We start from the raw sequence: 22,126 nt of genomic DNA on the forward strand, positions 1-22,126 counted from the left end.
TTAAAAAAAAATCTTTGCTGTTCTTTATATTCTGTCCAATCTTCTGAACTGCCACCTGTCTTTGCGCAATTATATGCTTTTTCTTTAAGTTTGATACTGTCTTTAACTTTTTTAGTTAAACCACGGAGGGTGGGTGCTCCCATTGGAATGTATCTATTCTGTGTATTCCGAAATATCCCTTTAAACGTCTGGCCGTTGTGGGCAGAATTTGACGCTGATCGAGCAGGCGCGCACCCAACCTGATCAAACGTGAAATCCCGCGAGATGACCTCAGGCGAACGCCCCGACGTTATCCCACCTTCCCGCTATGTTTTGGTCGGCGCACGGGCGCAGAATTCGGAAGTGCGCCTGCCAACAATGAAGAGGGCAATTAAGCCAATTAATGGAACAGTTGACCCCGATTTTCTGGCGTCCGTCCAACCTTACGGTTGCCGGGTGGGCAAATCTCATCTCCTCTCTGGTTCTTTTGACCTTCAATCTGTGTCCTCTGGTCACCCATGCTCCTGCTACTGATAACAATTTCTCCCTATTTACCCCACCAAAACCCTTCATAATTTTGAACACCTCTTTTAAACACTCCTTAACCTACTTGGATCGAAGGAGAACAATCCTTGTTTTTCACGGCCTCACCCCTCTTTATCTCTGTAATCTCCTTCAGTCTCACAACACCACCCCCCCCCAACCCCCCACCGCCCCCACAAAGGTATCTGCGCTCCTCCAGTTCTGGCCTTTTACACATCTCTGATGTTAATTGCTCCACCATTTGTGGCTGCGCCTTCAACTCCCTGGGCTCTAAGCTCTGGAACTCCGCCCCCCCCCACCCCCCACCCCGAAACCTCCTTGGCTCTCTCTCCCCCTTTTAGACTCTCCGAAAACCTATCTTTTTGATGAAGCACCTACTGTCCTGGTGCCTCCTTATGTGACTCAGTGTCAAATATTTTATAATGCCTCTGTAAAGCTCCTTAAGAGGTTTTATCAGTGTTAAAGACACTCTATAAATACATGTTGTTGCTGTTGTTGTCAATGTGCTTTTTCTCGTGTGGTGCTGAATTTCTAGAAATGAGGGTGAGTTGGAACATTTTCATTCCAGAAAAGAAATTTAGAGATGGGTGGTTTTAGCAAAACTGTTATTATGACTTCCTGAAGTCACAGGCACACATCGAGCTGCTGTAGAATGAATGAATGAATGAGAGAGAATGTGCTTCCTGTCACTAACTCTCACTAACCCAGCTGGATTGCTTCAGTGCACAGAGCAAGAGAGAGAGAGAGAGAGGGAGGGAGAGTGAGAGAGAGAGAGAGGGAGAGAGAGAAGGGGACGAGAGGTTAAAATCACATCTCACACTCTCATTTTCAGCCCCAGTCTAGGCTATGGCGGTTCCCCCGAGCAAAAGAAGCCGATATGAGTCTAGCAGCGTCAAACCCAGGAAAGTTTCCATCGAGGGGAATATAGGTGAGTGATGGTGCCCTTTGCATAGCCAGACAATGAAGCGTCTTTAACAAGCAAGGCTGCCTGTCAGAGCCTTGGCCCCCCTTTGGGAGAACTCGATAGGTCTACCACCGTCTGCAATTTAATTGCATTCAGCTCCTGTGTTGCAACGATTCTTGTCCATGATCTGAATTTCAGACATAGAGCTGAGGTGGACACAAGATGGTTTAATATACATGATATTTAAAGTGAAAGTCCACTCTTTTAAAGTACAGTGCTTTGTTTTGCCACAAGCTGTTTTTCGAGACACAAATTCGAAAATAAAAGCAGGGCTAAGTGTTTCCACAATGAATGGATCAGGTCAAAACTCTTCAGCCCTGCCACATTCAGTTGTGAATGGTGGTGGACAATTAAACAACTCGCTGGAGGAGGAGGCTCCACAAATATCCCCATCCTCAATGATGGGGGAGCCCAGCACATCAGTGCAAAAGATAAGGCTGAAGCACTTGCTACAATCTTCAGCCAGAAGTGCCGAGTGGATGATCCATCTTGGCCTCCTCCGGGGTCCCCAGCATCACAGAGGCCAGTCTTCAGCCAATTCAATTCACTCCACATGATATCAAGAAATGGCTGAAGGCACTGGATACTGCAAAGACTAAGGCTCTGACAATATTCCGGCAATAGTACTGAAGACTTGAGTTCCAGAACTTGCCGCTCCCCTAGCCAAGCTGTTCCAGTACAGCTACAACACTGGCATCTACCTGGCTGTGTGGAAAATTACCCAGGTATGTCCTGTACATAAAAAGCAGGATAAATCAAATCTGGCAATTACTGCCCCATCAGTCTACTCTCCATCATCAAGTAATGGAAGGGGTCATCAACAGTGCTATCGAGTAACACTTGCTTAGCAATAACCTGCTCACTGACGCCCAGTTTGGGTTCCACCAGGGCCACTCAGCTCCTGACCTCATTACAGCCTTGATTCAAACATGGACAAAAGAGCTGAATTCCTGAGGTGAGGTGAGAGTGACTGACCTTGACATCAAGGCAGCATTTGACTGAGTGTGACATCAAGGAGCCCTAGCAAAAGTGGAGTCAATGGGAATCAGGGGGAAAACTCTCTGCTGGTTGGAGTCATACCTAGCACAAAGGAAGATGTTTGTGGTTGTTGGAGGTCAGTCATCTCAGCTCTAGGACATCACTGCAGGAGTTCCTCAGGGTAGTGTCCTAGGTCCAACCACCTTCAGCTGCTTCATCAATGACCTTCCTTACATCATAAGGTCATTGATGAAGCAGTGGGGATGTTCGCTGATGATTGCACACTGCTCAACACCATTTGCCACTCTTCAGATACTGAAGGAATCTATTGACAATCAATGGCATTACCATCATTGAATCCCCCACTATCAACATCCTGGATGTTACCATTGACCAGAAACTGAACTGGACTAGCCATATAAATACTGCAGCTACAAGACCAGGTCAGAGGTTAGGAAGCCTGTGGAGATTAACTCACCTCCTGACTCCCCAAAGCCTGTCCACCATCTGCAAGGCACAAGTCAGGAGTGTGATGGACTACTCTCTTCTTGCCTGAATGAGTGCAGCTCCCACAACACTGAAGAAGCTTGACACCATCCAGGACAAAGCAGCCCCGCTTGATTGGCACCCCATCCACAAACATTCACTCCCTCCACCACCGGCGCACAGTAGCAGCAGTGTGTGTACCATCTACAAGATGCACTGCAGGAATTCACCAAGTCTCCTTTAACAGCAACTTCCAAACCCAAGACCATTACCATCTAGAAGGGCAAGGGCAGCAGATAGATGGGAACATCACCTGGAAGTTCCCCTCCAAGTCACTCACCATCCTGACTTGGAAATATATCGCCGTTCCTTCACTGTCACTGGGTCAAAATCCTGGAAATCCCTCCCTAACAGCACTGTGGATGTGCCTACACCACATGGACTGCAGCAATTGAAGAAGGCAGCTCACCACCACCTTCTCAAGGGCAATTAGGGACGGACAAAGAATGCTGGCCCAGCCAGCGAAGACCACACCCTGTAAATGAATTTTAAAAAATTACTTAAATCCTGTCCATCTACACATCCTGCAGCCCTATGATCCTCCAGGACTCTGCATATCCTAACTCGCACCATTCCCTGTTGGCTCCCTGTGTTCGCTAACCTATTGGCTCTCGGTCCAGCAACACCTCCATGTTAAAATTCTCCTTCTTAGTTTCAGATTTCTCCATGGATTGGCCCCTCCCTGTCTCTGTAACCTCCCCAGGCCCCCGACCCTTAGAGATCACCGCGCCCGTCCCAATTCTGGCCTCTTGCGAGTTCCCTGTTTTAACCACTTCATCACTGGTGGCCGTGCTTTCAACTGACTCGGCCCTGAACTGTGGAATTCCCTCTCTAAACCTCTCCTCCTCTCTGCCCCTTTAAGATGTTCCTTGGAATCTACCACCTTAACCGAGCTTTTGGTCACCTATCCCAATACCACCTTACGTGGGTTTCGTATCAATGTCCCTCAGAATGCTTATATTAAAGGTGGAATATAAATGCAAGCTATTGTTACAAACATAACAGGCACTTAGGCATGGCACTTTCTAAAACTAATCTTTAATGAAAAATGAAACTGCCTGGAGAGATTATCATAGCATACAGCGCCGAAGAAGGCCATTCAGCCCATCGTGCCTGTGCTGGCTTCTTTGAAAAAGCCCTCCAAGTAGCCCCTGCTCTTTCCCTGCAGCCTTGTGAATTCCTCCCTTTCACCAAAGGGACAGGATTAGGCCGTTCAGCCTGTCAAACCTGCTCCGCCATTCAATCGGATTTTACCTTGGAATTGCTTATTTAAACGAGGAGCTGCTACAGTTGAATGGTGCTTTAAAATGTGTTCACAGCTGCTGGAAAATCAACATTGGTCCAGATACTAGGACAAGCCAGCGATGATTGGGATGTGGTAGCCGAGCCAATTGCGCGTTGGTGTAATGTGCAAACTGAGAAAGAAGATTCTGAGGTAAGAGGCTTTTTTGCTGAGATGAGGGGCTGAGTATTACAGGAGGGTTGGGGGAGGGGTGTGGGGTGGGGGGGTGGGTGGTGCGGGGGGGAAGAGATGGGGTGGGGGTGGTGGGGAGGGGGATGGGGTGGGGAGCAAGCTGCTCAATTCCCCCCCCCGAGAAGGACGGTAGGCAGGCAGCCACCACACCTGAACGCAGCTCACACAGCAGGTCATACCAAACCCCGGGCAGGCCAAACGAGCGGAGAGTGAATCTTCTGCCCCTCAGCAGGAGGAAGTCCCGCCCACGAGACCTGTCAGCCAATCCGATTGGCTGGCAGCACCGGCAGTCCTGACAGTGCCAGACCTCAGAGTGGGCGCTGCCAGGACACCAAGCTGACCCTGGTATGAGAAGGAGATAACACGGTAGCCAGGTAGCTGGGCCTTTTGGGCAGGGAGGGGTTGGGCAGCTTGGGCTATGGGGTGAGGGTTGGGGGGAGGCTGACTATGGAGGCCAGGCAGAAGGAAACAAAGCGGGATGGGTAAAATTTTTGTTGAGGAGACCCCAGGGGGCATAATGTCCCCCACAAGGGACATACCCACCTCTCCCTTCCTGCTTTTCAAACATCTGTGTCTTAAAAGCGGCTTGACCACTCCCACCCCACTGCCCACTCCCACCCCACTGCCCACTCCCACCCCACTGCCCACTCCCACCCCACTGCCCACTCCCACCCCACTGACCACTCCCACCCCACTGCCCACTTTCACCCCACTGCCCACTCCCACCCCACTGACCACTCCCACCCCACTGCCCACTTTCACCCCACTGCCCACTCCCACCCCACTGCCCACTCCCACCCCACTGCCCACTCCCACCCCACTGACCACTCCCACCCCACTGCCCACTCCCACCCCACTGCCCACTTTCACCCCACTGACCACTCCCACCCCACTGTCCACTCCCACCCCACTGACCACTCCCACCCCACTGACCACTCCCAACTCACTGTCCACTTTCACTCCACTGACCACTCCCACCCCACTGCCCACTCCCACCCCACTGACCACTCCCACCCCACTGCCCACTCCCACCCCACTGCCCACTCCCACCCCACTGACCACTCCCGCCCGAATGCCCACTCCCACCCCACTGCCCACTCCCACCCCACTGTCCACTTTCACCCCACTGCCCACTCCCACCCCACTGACCACTCCCACCCCACTGCCCACTCCCACCCCACTGCCCACTTTCACCCCACTGACCACTCCCACCCCACTGTCCACTCCCACCCCACTGACCACTCCCACCCCACTGACCACTCCCAACTCACTGTCCACTTTCACTCCACTGACCACTCCCACCCCACTGCCCACTCCCACCCCACTGCCCACTCCCACCCCACTGCCCACTCCCACCCCACTGACCACTCCCGCCCGAATGCCCACTCCCACCCCACTGCCCACTCCCACCCCACTGTCCACTTTCACCCCACTGCCCACTCCCACCCCACTGACCACTCCCACCCCACTGCCCACTCCCGCCCCACTGCCCACTCCCTTCCCACTGCCCACTCCCTTCCCACTGTCCACTCCCACCCCACTGTCCACTTTCACCCCACTGACCACTCCCGCCCAAATGCCCACTCCCACCCCACTGCCCACTCCCTTCCCACTGCCCACTCCCTTCCCACTGCCCACTCCCACCCCACTGCCCACTCCCACCCCACTGCCCACTCTCACCCCACTACCCACTCCCTTCCCACTGCCCACTCCCACCCCACTTCCCACTCCCACCCCACTGCCCACTTTCACCCCACTGACCACTCCCAACTCACTGCCCACTCCCACCCCACTGCCCACTTTCACCCCACTGACCACTCCCAACTCACTGCCCACTCCCAACTCACTGCCCACTCCCAACCCACTTCCCACTCTCACCCCACTGCCCACTCCCACCCCACTGTCCACTTTCACCCCACTACCCACTCCCACCCCACTGCCCACTCCCACCCCACTGCCCACTCCCACCCCACTGCCCACTCTCACCCCACTGCCCACTCCCTTCCCACTGCCCACTCCCACCCCACTGCCCACTCCCACCCCACTGCCCACTCCCATCCCACTGCCCACTCCCACCCCACTGCCCACTCCCACCCCACTGCCCACTCCCAACTCACTGCCCACTCCCACCTCACTGTCCACTCTCACCCCACTGCCCCCTCCCACCACACTGCCCACTCCCACCCCACTGTCCACTCTCACCCCACTGCCCACTCCCACCCCAGTGCCCACTCCCACCCCACTGCCCACTCCCACCCCACTGCCCACTCCCAACTCACTGCCCACTCCCACCCCACTGTCCACTCTCACCCCACTGCCCCCTCCCACCGCACTACCCACTCCCACCCCACTGCCCACTCCCACCCCACTGCCCCCTCCCACCCCACTGCCCACTACTACCCCCTGCCCCCTCCCACCCCACTGCCCACTACTACCCCCTGCCCCCTCCCACCCCACTGCCCACTCCCTTCCCACTGCCCACTCCCACCCCACTGCCCCCTCCCACCCCACTGCCCCCTCCCACCCCACTACCCACTCCCACCCCACTGCCCACTCCCACCCCACTGCCCCCTCCCACCCCACTGCCCCCTCCCACCCCACTGTCCGCTCTCACCCTTATTAAGATGTGGGCTTTGCATTACCAGTGCCAATTGGCTTGGTAACCTTTAATGATCTATTTCCAAATGGCAGGTTGGCTCCTGATTTCAGCACCCACTCATGTACCCTATCATGGGGGATCAGCAGTTAATGTATGGGCAGCTAATCCACTCCCCTCTGTTACGTCCTTCAGTAGCAGCAATTGGTCTGGGTTTAGTATCTGCAGAACGGTGCTGAATCTTTCTCAGCAGATCCTGTACCCGAGAATGTTGCAGCTTCGTTCCACACTGGTAATTAATTTCATAACCTAATAGTTATTTCCCTGATGCAGTTACCTTCGTCTGAAGAGGAAAGGGAGAGTATTCGAGCAGAGAATCTGTTATAACGCCATGTCAGATCAGACCCCTCCTTTCCACCGTCACTCCCCAATAGGGAAGAAAGAATGAAAGAACTTAGGTTTATATAGTGCCTTTCACGACCTCAGGATATCCCAAAATGCTTTTCAGCCAATGAAGTACTTGTGAAGTGTAACCATGGCTGCAATGTACAAAACTGGGCAGCCAATTTGCAGAATTGTAAAGTCTCACAATCAGCAACGCGATAATGACCAGATCCTATGTGGCGATGTTAATTGAGGGATAAATATTGACGAGGACACTGGGGAGGGCTTCTTTGCTTTTCCTTAAGGTAGCAGCTGTGGGGTTTATCATATCCACCTGACCCGCGGGAGAGACCTCATCAAAAGATGGCGTCCAGACAGGAGAATGAATTGTCGGGGGTTCCCATCTCTTGATCTCATCCTCCGCGCTAGCAAATGAACGTCTGTGAGAGGGCTGAATGTTCCTGGGCCCCATAAGGGGTGCTTCCTTCTGAAGAGAGTTTCATAAAGTTTTTGCTTTTTTTTTGGGGTGGTATTTTTCCTGTGATGAGGGGTTCATGTTGGTTTAAACCTAACTCTGTGTGCTTGTATGTGTTGAAGGAGCTGACGGCATCGCAAAAGAGTGGAGGAAACCTCCTACAGATGATGTACGATAAACCTGAACGCTGGTCCTACACCTTCCAGAGTTATGCCTGTTTAAGTCGTATACGGTCACAGCTCAAATCTCTCAGCGACAGAATGAAAGATTCTGCCCGTCCAGTTCAGTTCTTTGAGCGATCTCTGTACAGTGACAGGTAATGAAGTATCCAGGATACATCACTCTGTGCACTTTGACCATCTCTCTGTATCCCACAGGCTAAGTGAAGCTGTACCAGGAGTTAGCCGTAGCTCAATGTGAAACACTCTCACCTCGTTGTCAGTCCAAGTCCCATTCTAGAAACTCACAAAATCCATGCTGACACTCCCAGCGCCAAGGGAGTGCTGCACTGTCAGGGGTACCGTCTTTCAGAGAAGACAGTAAACTGAGGCCCTGTCTGCCCTCTTGGGCGGGTGTAAAAGATCTCATGGCACTATTTCGAGGAAGAGCAGGGGAGGAGCTCTCCCCTAGTGTCCTGGACAATATTAATCCCTCAATCATCATCATCGCTAAAACTGATTATCTGAATGTCACGTTCCTGTTTGAGGGAGCTTACTGTGTGCAAATTGGCTGCTGTGTTTGCGACATTACAACAGGGTTTGCACTTCAAAAAGTTCTTTTACTGAACGTAAAGCGCTTTGGGACACCCTGAGTTTGTGAAAGGCACTATGTAAATACAGGTCTCTCTTTCTTTGTAGCAGCATCATAAGCAAATTTAGGTTTGAATTTGTACTGTACGTAGAGAAGACAAAGCCAGTGTGAGGCAAACTCCGCTTGCGAACACTGTTCAGTCACTTCTGTGTGAGGAAGTCAGGTAAGAACAGTATCAGGTAATGTGCTTCCACTCATGGTTGAATAGCTAGCTGAACACATAATCCAGGGTGACACATGGGGAATGGCCACCCAGGGGAGAGCAAAGTTATGCCTTCAAGGTCGAGGAAGGAACTAGAGGAAGCAAAAAGGATTTAGATTTAAAATAATTCATTGACAGTGGTTTCTGGGGTGATCAATATGATAAAAATCTCTGAGTTAAGCAGCACAACATGAACAGCAAACAGGAAAACTTATGTTAAACTGCATCTGAATTTGTTTTTTAATGACAGATATGTCTTTGCTTCCAACTTGTACGAATCCGATTGTATCAATGAGACTGAATGGATTATGTACCAGGACTGGCATGGCTGGATACACAGCTGCTTTGGTAAAAATATCGAGCTCGATGGCATCATCTATCTTCGAGTGACACCTGAGGTGAGATTGTCTGATGGTCTGTTGCTGGCAGTTATACAACCGAACTGGTTATCAAGAGCTCGTTAGATTGTGCCCAATAAATCCAGCCACTAATGGCTATTGTTAGAAAAATCACCCATTAAAGTTGCTGGATTGAATCCCATCATCTTCAGCAATGTCCTTCAGGGAAGAGAATCTGCCAACACCTCACTTGCCCTGGGCAACATGTGACTCGAGTCTAACAATACATGGATGTCTGAAAAATAATGGCAGGGAAGAAACAGCTGCTCCATCAACCTTGTCCCTAATGCTCATGTTGCTGGAACATCACAACTAAACACCAGTTACCCCCATCACCCTCTGAACCCCTGTTACCCCCATCACTCTCCGTACACCAGTTACCCCCATCACCCTCTGAATGCCAGTTACCCCATCACCCTCCGTACACCAGTTACCCCATCACCCTCTGAACACCTGTTACGCCCATCGCCCTCTGAATACCAGTTACCCCATCACCCTCCGTACACCAGTTACCCCCATCACCCTCTGAACACCTGTTACCCCCATCACCCTCTGAACACCTGTTACCCCCATCACCCTCTGAACACCTGTTACCCCATCACCCTGTGAACACCTGTTACCCCATCACCCTCTGAACACCTGTTACCCCCATCACCCTCTGAAAACCTGTTACACCCATCACCCTCAGCCACAAAACCTCCAATAAAAAACCGCAAAAAACATAGGGTCATGGGTTACAGTTTCACCTTAAAGATAGCATCTCCGACAGTGCAGACCCCTCCAGTACTGACCCTCCAACAGTGCAGCACTCCCTTAGTACTGACCCTCAGACAGTGCAGCACTCCCTCAGTACTGACCCTCTGACAGTGCAGCACTCCCTCAGTACTGACCCTCTGACAGTGCAGCACTCCCTCAGTACTGACCCTCTGACAGTGCAGCACTCCCTCAGTACTGACCCGCTGACAGTGCAGAGCTCCCTCAGTACTGAACCTCTGACAGTGCAGCACTCCCTCAGCACTGACCCTCCAACAGTGCAGCACTCCCTCAGCACTGACCCTCTGACAGTGCAGAGCTCCCCCAGTACTAACCCAATGACAGTGCAGATCTCCCTCAGTACTGACCCTCCAACAGTGCAGCACTCCCACAGTACTGACCTGCTGACAGTGCAGAGCTCCCCCAGTACTAACCCACTGACAGTGCGACACTCCCTCAGCAGTGACCCTCTGGCAGTGTAGCACTCCCTCAGTACTGACCCTCTGACAGTGCAGCACTCCCTCAGTACTGACCCTCTGACAGTGCAGCAATCCCTCAGTACTGACCCTCTGACAGTGCAGCACTCCCTCAGCACTGACCCTCTGTCAATGCAGCACTCCCTCAGCACTGACCCTCTGACAGTGCAGCACTCCCTCAGTACTGACCCTCTGTCAATGCAGCACTCCCTCAGCACTGACCCTCTGACAGTGCAGCACTCCCTCAGTACTGACCCTCTGTCAATGCAGCACTCCCTCAGTACTGACTCTCCAACAGTGCAGCACTCCCTCAGCACTGACCCTCCAACAGTGCAGTGCTTCCTCAGTATTGACCCCCCGACAGTGCAGCACTCCCTCAGTACTGACTCTCCAACAGTGCAGCACTCCCTCAGCACTGACCCTCTGACAGTGCAGTGCTTCCTCAGTATTGACCCCCCGACAGTGCAGCACTCCCTCAGTACTGACCCTCTGACAGTGCAGCACTCCCTCAGTACTGACCCTCTGTCAATGCAGCACTCACTCAGCACTGACCCTCTGACAGTGCAGCACTCCCTCAGTACTGACCCTCTGACAGTGCAGCACTCCCTCAGTACTGACCCTCTGACAGTGCAGCACTCCCTCAGCACTGACCCTCTGACAGTGCAGCACTCCCTCAGCACTGACCCTCTGACAGTGCAGCACTCCCTCAGTACTGACCCTCTGACAGTGCAGCACTCCCTCAGCACTGACCCTCTGACAGTGCAGCACTCCCTCAGCACTGACCCTCTGACAGTGCAGCACTCCCTCAGTACTGACCCTCTGACAGTGCAGCACTCCCTCAGCACTGACCCTCTGACAGTGCAGCACTCCCTCAGCACTGACCCTCTGACAGTGCAGCACTCCCTCAGCACTGACCCTCTGACAGTGCAGCACTCCATCAGTACTGACCCTCTGACAGTGCAGCACTCCCTGGGTGGGTGTTGTGCTCAAATCACTGGAGTGTGACTTGAACCCATGACCTTCTGACCCTGAAGTGAGAGTGCTATCAACAGAGCCAAAGCTGACATCTTGTGGGGTTGGGGAGCCATTTATGTTTGTGGCGGTGGTGGGGGGGGGTTGGGGTGGAGGGTGGGGTGGTCGTGGGGGTGGTGAGTGGGAGTCTCCCAAGTGTCTTCCTGAAGTCTTTTTTTAATCCATCTAGTGGATCCAATTGTTTCAATCTATTCCACATTGGATCTTGTAATCAACAGAGAGAGGGGACTTAATCCCATTGGCTTTGTTATGCATTCAAACCCAATTCTCAGAGGTTCAAAGTGTGACTTGATGCACAAACCAAGCATTGGTTTGGAGAATTGTTTTAAGCTAATAGAGAAACGTGTGTGTGCGCTCATTCAGTGGATTCAACAATTTTGGCTTTGGAATGTGTTGCATGGTGAAATGAAGAGACACAACTCCATCCACACAGTGAGCTACTAAACTCAAGGTTATATACAGAGTGAAAGAGAATTAGAAAGGCAAGTCGATTCGTAGTTGATGGTGACAGGGATGGGGAGAGTGGTGCCATTGCCATCGTGTCAAATATGGTAAATGCTATTGGGCAGGTGAGAGGAGATAATGAGAATATAACTTTCGAAGTGAGAATTAGAACGTTTTGGAAGATAAGAGGTTTGTACTGGGGCTATCGGAAATGGAGAGACGAGATATCTCTTTGCTTTTCAGAACTGTATGAAGAGACTGACCCTGAGAGGTCGACAAGAGGAGAAGGAAATTCCGATTGAGTATCTGGAGAAGCTTCATGTTAAACATGAGTGCTGGCTGCAACACAGGACTACACGGCAAGAGCAACTTCCTTTACTTTCTCCGGGTTTTTCTAAGCGTCTGAGTTTTGAAGTGTGAAGGTTAATGGCATCTCTGCTACACTCAATTCAGAACCAAAGCCCTAACAAATGCACAGGTTAGGCTGAGGGGAAAACAGCAGCAGCAGAGGAAGATTGCAATGAGGGCACTGAGAGCGTTAGAATGATAGGGGTGTTAAGTGGAGCTAGAATCTTACAGCACAGAAGGAAGCCATTGGACCCATGGGCCTGTGCCAGCTCTTTGAAAGAGCTGTCCAGTTAGTCCCACTCCCCCTGGACATTTTCCTTTTCAAGCATTTAACCAATTTCCCTTTTGAAAGTTCCTGCTGAATCTGTTTCTACCCCCTTTTCAGGCAACGTGTTAAAAATTACAACATTTTGCTACATAAATGAAAATTCTCCTGTGTCATCTCTGGCTCTTTTGTTAATTACCTTAACAACAACAACAACAACTTATTTTATATTTATATTCATTTGGCGCCTTTAAAATAGAGAAGCATCCCGAATTGTTTCACAGGAGCATTATAAAACAAAGCAAGCCAAATAAGAAAATATTCGTTAGATAAGGTAGAAGTGCCGAGTGGATGATCCATCTCGGCCTCCTCTGGAGGTCCCCAGCAAGACAGATGCCAGTCTTTAGCCAATTTGGTTCACTCCACGTGATATCAAGAAACGGCTGAAGGCACTGGATACTGCAAAGGCTATCATCCCTGAAAACATTGCAGCGACAGTACTGAAGACTTGTGCTCCAGAACTTGCTGCACCCCTAGCCAAGATGTCCCAGTGCAGCTACAACACTGGCACCTACCCAGCTATGTGGAAAATTGCCCAGGTATGTTGTGTACACAAAAAGCAGGACAAAGCCAACCCAGTCAATTACCGCCCCATCAGTCTAATCTCAATCATCAGTAAAGTGATGGAAGGGGTCATCAACAGGGCTATCAAGCGGCACTTGCTTAGCAATAACCTGCTCACTGGCGCCCAGTTTGGTTTCCGCCAGGGTTACTCAATAACCTGCTCACTGCTGCCAGGTCATTCAGCTCCTGACCTCATTACAGCCTTGGTTCAAACATGGACAAAAGAGCTGAACTCCCGAGGTGAGGTGAGAGTGACTGCCCTTGACATCAAGGCAGCATTTGATCAAGTGTGGAATCAAGGAGCCCTAGCAAAACTGGAGTCAATGGGAATCAGGGGGAAAACTCTCCACTGGTTAGAGTCATATCTAGCACAAAGGAAGATGGTTGTGGTTTATATTTTCGTAGTACAGAACTTGTGTACTGTTGATAAAGACACATGTCGAAGATTTTCGTCTTGCACTCATCAGGACATTTTCAAGAATACCTAATGTAAAGGGAACATCAATTTATTCTTCATGAGAAGAGAGTGCTGATTGGCTGGCAAATGGACTCTGAATGGTAGAGGTGTTGCCATGGAGAATGCACCATTTAACTGATGACTGACAGTTAACTGCCAAGTGTTGTTTAAATTCAAGCCAGGCAGGTTGACTCTGATTGTTCAAGGCATTGCCATGGGGAATGAACCAGGAAATAGCTGTCACCTATTTTGTTTAGCTGAAACAGGTGCAATGTGTATGTTCTTTCTGTCTGCAAAGAACAGGGCCCCGTGTATTAATATATGTAGCGTCCAGCGCGCGTAAGTGTGCCACACTGTAAGTACCAGTGTGAAATGGATAACTTCACTTGTTTTTGAGATATATTACCCCCCCCCCCCCCCACCCCACCCCCACAGGGTACTCTGAAGTAGACTGGGCACTTTTCAGGACCAAAAGTAGCTGCCTTTGGCCCATTCATGAGTTTGTGTGATATACCGTGAGCAGTGGTCTGATCAGAGTAGCCTTTATCCTGCAGGATGCCTTTGATGGCCCTATTTCAGCACCAAGCTTGCATGGTGAGCAAGTGGCTCTGCCTCTATTTACAAGGTTGCCGATAAGGCCAATCTTATAGCGCATGGAGCTGTAAGAAATTTGAGCAACAGGTGAAGCTAGTCATTTCACGCTGCTACTGTGCAGTAGCAACATGAGTGGTATTCACCACTAACAGGACACTACCATCAAGCCAAAAAGACGTTCTGTCTATCACACAAATGGGTAATGTGGTATATGAATTTCAGTGTCAGTGTGATGCTGGGTATGTAGGCCCTAAGTCCCAAAGACTGGCAGCATGTCCCTTCCACTGTACTGACCACACCTAACCAGCCTGTGTTTGGAAAACTCAAAACCGTGTCCAATATTAGATGTGATTCCTCTATTGGACAGCATTTGATAAACAATCCTTAATGTGCTAAGAATTACACTGACAACCAATTTAAGGTTATCAGTCAGGCTGACAGTGTGGCTCACTTATGCGCACTGGACACTACGTGTATTAGTACAGGGTCCTGTTCTTTGTGGACAGAAAGAACATGTACCCACATTGCACCTGTTTCAGCTGAAAAAAATAGGTGGCAGTCATTTTCTCGTTCATTTCCCACGGCAATGCCTTGACCAATCAGGGTCAACCTGCCTGGTTTGAATTTAAGCAAAGCTTGGTAGTTTCCTGTCAGTTATCAGTTAATCGGTGCATTCTCCACAGCAACTCCTTTATCAAGCAGAGTCCACATGCCAACAAATCAGCACTCTCTTCTCATGAAGTATAACTTGTTGTTCCCTTTACATTTGGTATTCTTGCAAATGCCCTGATGAGTGCAAGACGAAAAGCTTTGACATTTTAAAAAATTAATTATGGGATGTGGGCATTGCTGGCTAGGCCAGTTTTTTTGCCTGTTCCTAATTGCCCTTGAGAAGGTGGTGGTGAGTGGCCTTCTTGAACTGCTACAATCCCTGTGGTGTAGGTACACCCATAGTGCTGTTGGAGACGGAGTCCTAGAGTATGCCTGTTTAAGCAATACTCATGGCTATGGTCACTGGAGGTCAATCACCTCAGTTTCAGGACATCACTGCAGAAGTTTCTCAGGGTAGTGTCCTCAGACCAACCATCTTCATCAATGACCTTCCTTCCATGATAAGGTCAGAAGTGGGGACGCACGCTGATGATTGCACAATGTTCAGCGCCGTTCACGACTCCTCTGATACTGAAACAGTCCATGTGCAAATGCAGCAAGACCTGGACAATATCCAGGCTTGGGTAATTTTGGAGTGGAAAGTATTGGTTTATTTGACTCTCGGTTTATTTAATGTTCTAATTTCAGGCTTCACTTTGACTACTTGAATAGAGTTCCAGTTTTGACATTAGATGTTAATGAAGATTTCAAAGGGAATGAAGCAAAATGTCATGACCTCATTGAAAAGGTACTAGAATACAGACAACTATTGTAACATAGGAAACATAGCAACCAATTTATGCACAGCAACGACCAGAACGCCTGTGCTAGTGATGCTTGTTGAGAGTTTAAACCTCGCAAAAACTAACCCTGATTTAATTTAGATACGGAAAACGTTATAAAATAAACTCCTTCACAGAAGTTAGACAGTGTGCAGCTGTATCTATATTGCTTAGAACGTTATTATGAAAATTATTTTACCCAATGCCCAAGAATATTTGTATCCTGTCTTTATGAAACTAGGATGATGTAATTAAAAAGAAAAATATTAATAATCGAAAATACTGAAATGTGCAAATCAGGTCTATTGTATAAACTAGCTAGGCCTCGTCTGGAGTACTGCGTCCAGTGCTGGGTGCCATACTTGAGGAAGGATGTGAAGTCATTGGAGGGAGTACAGAGGGGATTCACAAGAATAATTCCGGGGTTAAGGAACTGTGGCTATGAGGACAGATTGGAGAGGTTGGGACTGTTTGCCTCGGGGAAAAGAAGGTTGAGAGGAGACTTGATCGAGGTATTCACGATCCTGAGGGGAGTGGACAGGGTAAATAGTGAGAAACTGTTCCCATTCAAGAGAACATCAAGAACTAGAGGGCACAGAGTCAAAATAATTGGCAGAAGGGGTAACTGTAATGTGAGGAAAAAATCTTTCACCCAGAGGGTGGTTGGAGTCTGGAACAAACTTCCTGAGAGGGTGGTGGAAGCAAGTTTGATCGAGGTGTTCAAAAGGGAATTGGATTGCTATTTGAAAAAGAGAGAGAATGTGCAAGGTTATGGGGATAAGGCAGCAGAGTGGGACTAGGTGGAATGCTGTTACAGAGAGCCAGTGTAGACTTGATGGGCCCAATGGCCTCCTTCTGCACTGTAAAGCTTCTATGATTCAGTGATTCTGTGACATGTAACTTGGGTAAATCAGGTTCTCTTTATAATTTCTATCTATGTTACAAAGGTACAGCAAGGTAAGCTTTCGATGGCTAGATAAATGAATGGGACACAGAATCAGCTTTAGAATATTGTAATGACAATAAAAACGTGCATTGATACAGCACATTTAGTGTAGTAAAAACATCGGGGCTTTTGGTGATATAATCAGACAAAAATTGATGTGGAGCCAAAGAATAGGTGACTGAAAACTTGGTCAGAAAGGTGGGGGTAGGTTTTAAGGAGCCTCTTAGAGAAACTGGTGTGATTCAGAGAGGAATTCCAAATCTAGTGGCTCTCTGTGCCGAGACGCCAGCCTGGAACATCTGCAAAGTGGCAGTCGGCACCAGATTGCTGCTCCGACTGTACCTTTCTGCTCCCTGACACCGCTCTGCATTTCTGGCTGGGTCTGCAAGGAAATGCAGACTGTGGCAACCATTGGAGAACTCCATCGCTGCGCTATAGCATCGGAAGAAACGCTGGGCATGCCCACTTTTTATAGCACGGGCTACCATATGGGCAAGTTTAAATGTCCAGTATGAATATCAGTGAATGGGTGAATGGATGAAATGGGTGAATTGGGTAAGTGGGTGAATGGGCAGGGAGGTAGGATGGGTAGGCCTGTGAGGTAAGTGGGTAGTGGGTGAGGAGGTAGGTAGGTGAGGTGGTGGGTGGGTAGGGTGGCAGGTGGATGAGGAGGTAGGTGGATAAGGTGGCGAGTGGGTAGGTTGGCAGGGGAGTGAGGTGGGTCGGTGGGTAAGTGGGTAGGTGGGTTGAGGAGGTAGGTAGGTGAGGTGGTGGGTGGGTAGGGTGGTAGGTGAGTGAGGTGGGTCGGTGGGTAAGTGGGTAGGTGGGTTGAGGAGGTAGGTAGGTGAGGTGGTGGGTGGGTAGGGTGGTAGGTGAGTGAGGTGGGTCGGTGGGTAAGTGGGTAGGTGGGTGAGGAGGTAGGTAGCTGAGGTGGTGAGTGGATAAGGTGGTAGGTAAGTGAGGTGGGTCGGTGGGTAAGTGGGTAGGTGGGTGAGGAGGTAGGTAGGTGAGGTGGTGGGTGGGTAGGGTGGTAGGTGAGTGAGGTGGGTCGGTGGGTAAGTGGGTAGGTGGGTGAGGAGGTAGGTAGGTGAGGTGGTGGGTGGGTAGGGTGGTAGGTGAGTGAGGTGGGTCGGTGGGTAAGTGGGTAGGTGGGTTGAGGAGGTAGGTAGGTGAGGTGGTGGGTGGGTAGGGTGGTAGGTGAGTGAGGTGGGTCGGTGGGTAAGTGGGTAGATGGGTGAGGAGGTAGGTAGGTGAGGTGGCGAGTGGGTAGGGTGGTAGGTGAGTGAGGTGGGTCGGTGGGTAAGTGGGTAGGTGGGTGAGGAGGTAGGTAGGTGAGGTGGTGGGTGGGTAGGGTGGTAGGTGAGTGAGGTGGGTCGGTGGGTAAGTGGGTAGGTGGGTGAGGAGGTAGGTAGGTGAGGTGGCGAGTGGGTAGGGTGGTAGGTGAATGAGGTGGGTCGGTGGGTAAGTGGGTAGGTGGGTGAGGAGGTAGGTAGGTGAGGTGGTGGGTGGGTAGGGTGGTAGGTGAGTGAGGTGGGTCGGTGGGTAAGTGGGTAGGTGGGTGAGGAGGTAGGTAGGTGAGGTGGTGGGTGGGTAGGGTGGTAGGTGAGTGAGGTGGGTCGGTGGGTAAGTGGGTAGGTGGGTGAGGAGGTAGGTAGCTGAGGTGGTGAGTGGATAAGGTGGTAGGTGAATGAGGTGGGTCGGTGGGTAAGTGGGTAGATGGGTGAGGAGGTAGGTAGGTGAGGTGGTGGGTGGGTAGGGTGGCGGGGGAGTGAGGTGGGTCGGTGGGTAAGTGGGTAGGTGGGTGAGGAGGTAGGTAGCTGAGGTGGTGAGTGGATAAGGTGGTAGGTGAGTGAGGTGGGTCGGTGGGTAAGTGGGTAGATGGGTGAGGAGGTAGGTAGGTGAGGTGGCGAGTGGGTAGGGTGGTAGGTGAGTGAGGTGGGTCGGTGGGTAAGTGGGTAGGTGGGTGAGGAGGTAGGTAGGTGAGGTGGTGGGTGGGTAGGGTGGTAGGTGAGTGAGGTGGGTCGGTGGGTAAGTGGGTAGGTGGGTTGAGGAGGTAGGTAGGTGAGGTGGCGAGTGGGTAAGGTGGTAGGTGAGTGAGGTGGGTCAGTGGGTCAGTGGGTAGGTGGGTGAGGAGGTAGGTAGGTGAGGTGGTGGGTGGGTAGGGTGGTAGGTGAATGAGGTGGGTCGGTGGGTAAGTGGGTAGGTGGGTGAGGAGGTAGGTAGGTGAGGTGGTGGGTGGGTAGGGTGGTAGGTGAATGAGGTGGGTCGGTGGGTAAGTGGGTAGGTGGGTGAGGAGGTAGGTAGGTGAGGTGGTGGGTGGGTAGGGTGGTAGGTGAATGAGGTGGGTCGGTGGGTAAGTGGGTAGGTGGGTTGAGGAGGTAGGTAGGTGAGTTGGTGGGTGGGTAGGGTGGTAGGTGAGTGAGGTGGGTCGGTGGGTAAGTGGGTAGGTGGGTTGAGGAGGTAGGTAGGTGAGGTGGTGGGTGGGTAGGGTGGTAGGTGAGTGAGGTGGGTCGGTGGGTAAGTGGGTAGGTGGGTTGAGGAGGTAGGTAGGTGAGGTGGTGGTTGGGTAGGGTGGTAGGTGAGTGAGGTGGGTCGGTGGGTAAGTGGGTAGATGGGTGCGGAGGTAGGTAGGTGAGGTGGTGGGTGGGTAGGGTGGTAGGTGAGTGAGGTGGGTCAGTGGGTAAGTGGGTAGATGGGTGAGGAGGTAGGTAGGTGAGGTGGTGGGTGGGTAGGGTGGTAGGTGAGTGAGGTGGGTCGGTGGGTAAGTGGGTAGGTGGGTTGAGGAGGTAGGTAGGTGAGGTGGTGGGTGGGTAGGGTGGTAGGTGAGTGAGGTGGGTCGGTGGTTAAGTGGGTAGGTGGGTTGAGGGATGGTCAGGTCTGTTTGAGGGCTAGTTGGGCTGGGTCAGGTCTGGAAGGTCGTTGGGTGGTCTGGAGTTAGCATGGTCAGGGGGGTCGTAAGGTTAATCAGGGGGTCAGGGGGTGTAATCGGAGGTTGAGAGGGGAGCTGGGGGTCAGTGTGAGTGATTAGGAGATTCAGTTCCGTAGTGACTCAGATGTTAGGCTAGGGCCTGAATCTTTAGGTTGGCAGGCGGTGGTAATGGGAAGGCCCAGGGTCAGCCAGGAAACAGACCCCCAACCGTGATCGGACCCCGAAAGCAATTTCAATTAATGGCCAGCCCGCGTGATGTGCCCACTATAAGCTCAGCGCTGCTGGGGCAGGGATGGGATAAGGGCAGGCGCTGGGGTCAATGTGTGAGCGGGGGGAGCGCTGACAGAAAACATCCTGAAGGCAGAGAGCTGCCTTGTGGAGCTGCAGACCCAAAAACCATCAAAAAACACTTCAAAAAGCTGGACAAAAATGCCCAGGCATCAGAATCAGGAACCTGAACATATAGATTCTAAAAGTGCTGCCCACAGGGTTTAATTTTTATTTTATTCCATAATGGAAACCTCATCCTGCCCTTGGATGAGGTTACATGAAAAACGTAAAGTCCGTCTGGCCATAAGATTGGGTGGACGATGAAAAATTGGAGACAATTGCTCCGTTAATTGGCTTAATTTCCCTCTTAATTGTCAGCGGGCACATTTCCAACTTTAGCACAGTCCTTCCGACCAAAGTGTCACAGGAGCACGGGTTGACATCTGGACTCTCGCCCAACACCATCTCAGGCGACTTCACATCCCAATCGGGTGTGGCGCGCGATCAGCCGATCAGTGTAAAATCCTGCCCAGGATTTTTCTCTTTAACATTTCCTGGGTAATTACGGAAATGTCTGAAAGTCTTCGGCTCTAACTCAGAGTTGGAGAGTTTTGCAGATGGTCCTGAGGAGCAGGCGAGTTTTTCATCAGATGTTCAAACTTTCTGGGTAATTCCCTGGGAGGTCAATGCATCGGGACTTCCACAAGTCCTGACCTGCATCTGGGGTGGGATGTCTGGCTGCCCACGGTCTGGGGACCAGAAGATCGAGGCCATTGTTTTACTGGCTGCAAGGTGCAGGACATTATACCCTAATCTCAGCATGAAAGTGGCAGCCGTTAAGCACTGAGGCAAAGAAAAAATGCCTTCAGTCAGGGGATTGGAATTCTCTGCCCCAGCGAGTTGTGGATGCTCAGTTGTTGAGGATGTTGAGGAGATCGATAGATTCTTTTGGGTGCTACAGAAATGAAGGGATGTGAGGATAGGGTGGGAAAGTGGAGTTGAGGTAGAGGGTGATCTTATTGAATGATGGAGCAAGCCTGTGGAGCTCAGTGACCTCCTCCTGCTCCTATTTCCTGTTATCTTTGAACCAAATCCCTGTTTAGTGAAATTCCACCACTAGCCACTTTCTGGACTTGTGATTATGCCCATTAAAATGTTTTAACATGTTTTCCTTTTACAGATCAAGGGATTTCTACACTCCATTTAATGCACCTAAATTCCGTGGAACCAAGACATTGGGCGGCGGTGGAGAAACGTAAGGCCCGACAGCTGATGAAATAAGGATGTTTAACATTTCTGCTTCTCATGTATTAGTTTATTACCATGTAAACTTTGCAGTCTCTTGTTACCAACGAATAACATCTAGACATCATGACATAGCTATTTTATGTTAATTGTTTTTTAATGAACAAAAACAGAGAACACAATAAATATGATCTTCCTTACATCAATGTCTGCCATCACACAATGGATTAAGCTTGTGATTACATGTATATTTTTGTCTATAGCAGTACGATTGGGCTAACATTCTGACTGATGATGGTCACAGTGGGATTATTAGGTGGCTGGCGGGGGTGGGGGGGGGCCTCTTCACTGGAACATTCCAAGGCTGGTCATGGTCATAACCACCCACTGACCGAGGTCTGCAGCTGCCAGGCTAGACATGTATTGAGTGGTGAAGGGAATAACTTAAGCACAAAACCCACCTGACCTTTGGCCTGAGCCAATCTGTTCTTCCCAGGCACTTCTGTCCGTGAGTGTGTGGCACTGGGCAAAACCTAAGTTGGAGTCACCACAACCTCTGGGAGGTGCAATCTGAGGCACTGAACACAACCATTGCCCTTTCATTTATCTTTTCACTTCACAGAATCACAGAACGCAGAAGAGGCCCTTCGGCCCATCGAGTCTGCACTTGTGCCAGGGATGTGTGGAGGGTGCAATCAAAGACTAGCAGACAGGCTCCGAGATATGTGGAAGTGTTAACCTGCTGACGGGTATACAGTCACCATGGATGCGAAAGATAACATTGGTTTCCTGAAAGCCACATCTTCTCCCTCAGTACAGATCCTTGACTGAACCTAGGAGACAGAAATTTAATTTTGACAGCATTAATGACTCGTTCACTGTCATCAACAGTTAGCAGAATGGGATGAGGTGAAGGACAGTGACAGGAAGCTTATATGGAGCATAAATGACGGCATAGACC

The 22,126-nt window shown here is 50.7% G+C and overlaps 1 protein-coding gene across 1 annotated transcript; it reads left to right on the top strand.

The window, feature by feature from the left end:
* Positions 1 to 1,368: 1,368 nt before the first annotated feature.
* Positions 1,369 to 21,184, top strand: LOC121281233 (deoxycytidine kinase-like). Its single transcript, XM_041194046.1, has 7 exons — positions 1,369 to 1,450; positions 4,330 to 4,445; positions 8,062 to 8,255; positions 9,202 to 9,349; positions 12,298 to 12,413; positions 15,642 to 15,741; positions 21,101 to 21,184. The coding sequence occupies exons 1-7, from the start codon at positions 1,369 to 1,371 to the stop codon at positions 21,125 to 21,127; spliced, it is 783 nt and encodes a 260-aa protein (XP_041049980.1). The 3' UTR covers positions 21,128 to 21,184.
* Positions 21,185 to 22,126: the final 942 nt, after the last annotated feature.

The sequence above is a fragment of the Carcharodon carcharias genome, chromosome 1, assembly GCF_017639515.1.
Source record: "Carcharodon carcharias isolate sCarCar2 chromosome 1, sCarCar2.pri, whole genome shotgun sequence".
Lineage (NCBI taxonomy): Eukaryota > Metazoa > Chordata > Chondrichthyes > Lamniformes > Lamnidae > Carcharodon > Carcharodon carcharias.

What these genes read in the sequence shown, in the direction of transcription:
- LOC121281233 (XM_041194046.1), top strand. Translation starts at nt 1,369, where the DNA reads ATGGCGGTTCCCCCGAGCAAAAGAAGCCGATATGAGTCTAGCAGCGTC. An exon ending in ATCTTCGAGTGACACCTGAG is followed by an intron (nt 9,350 to 12,297) that starts GTGAGATTGTCT and finishes TTTGCTTTTCAG; the next exon opens with AACTGTATGAAGAGACTGAC. An exon ending in GTCATGACCTCATTGAAAAG is followed by an intron (nt 15,742 to 21,100) that starts GTACTAGAATAC and finishes TTCCTTTTACAG; the next exon opens with ATCAAGGGATTTCTACACTC.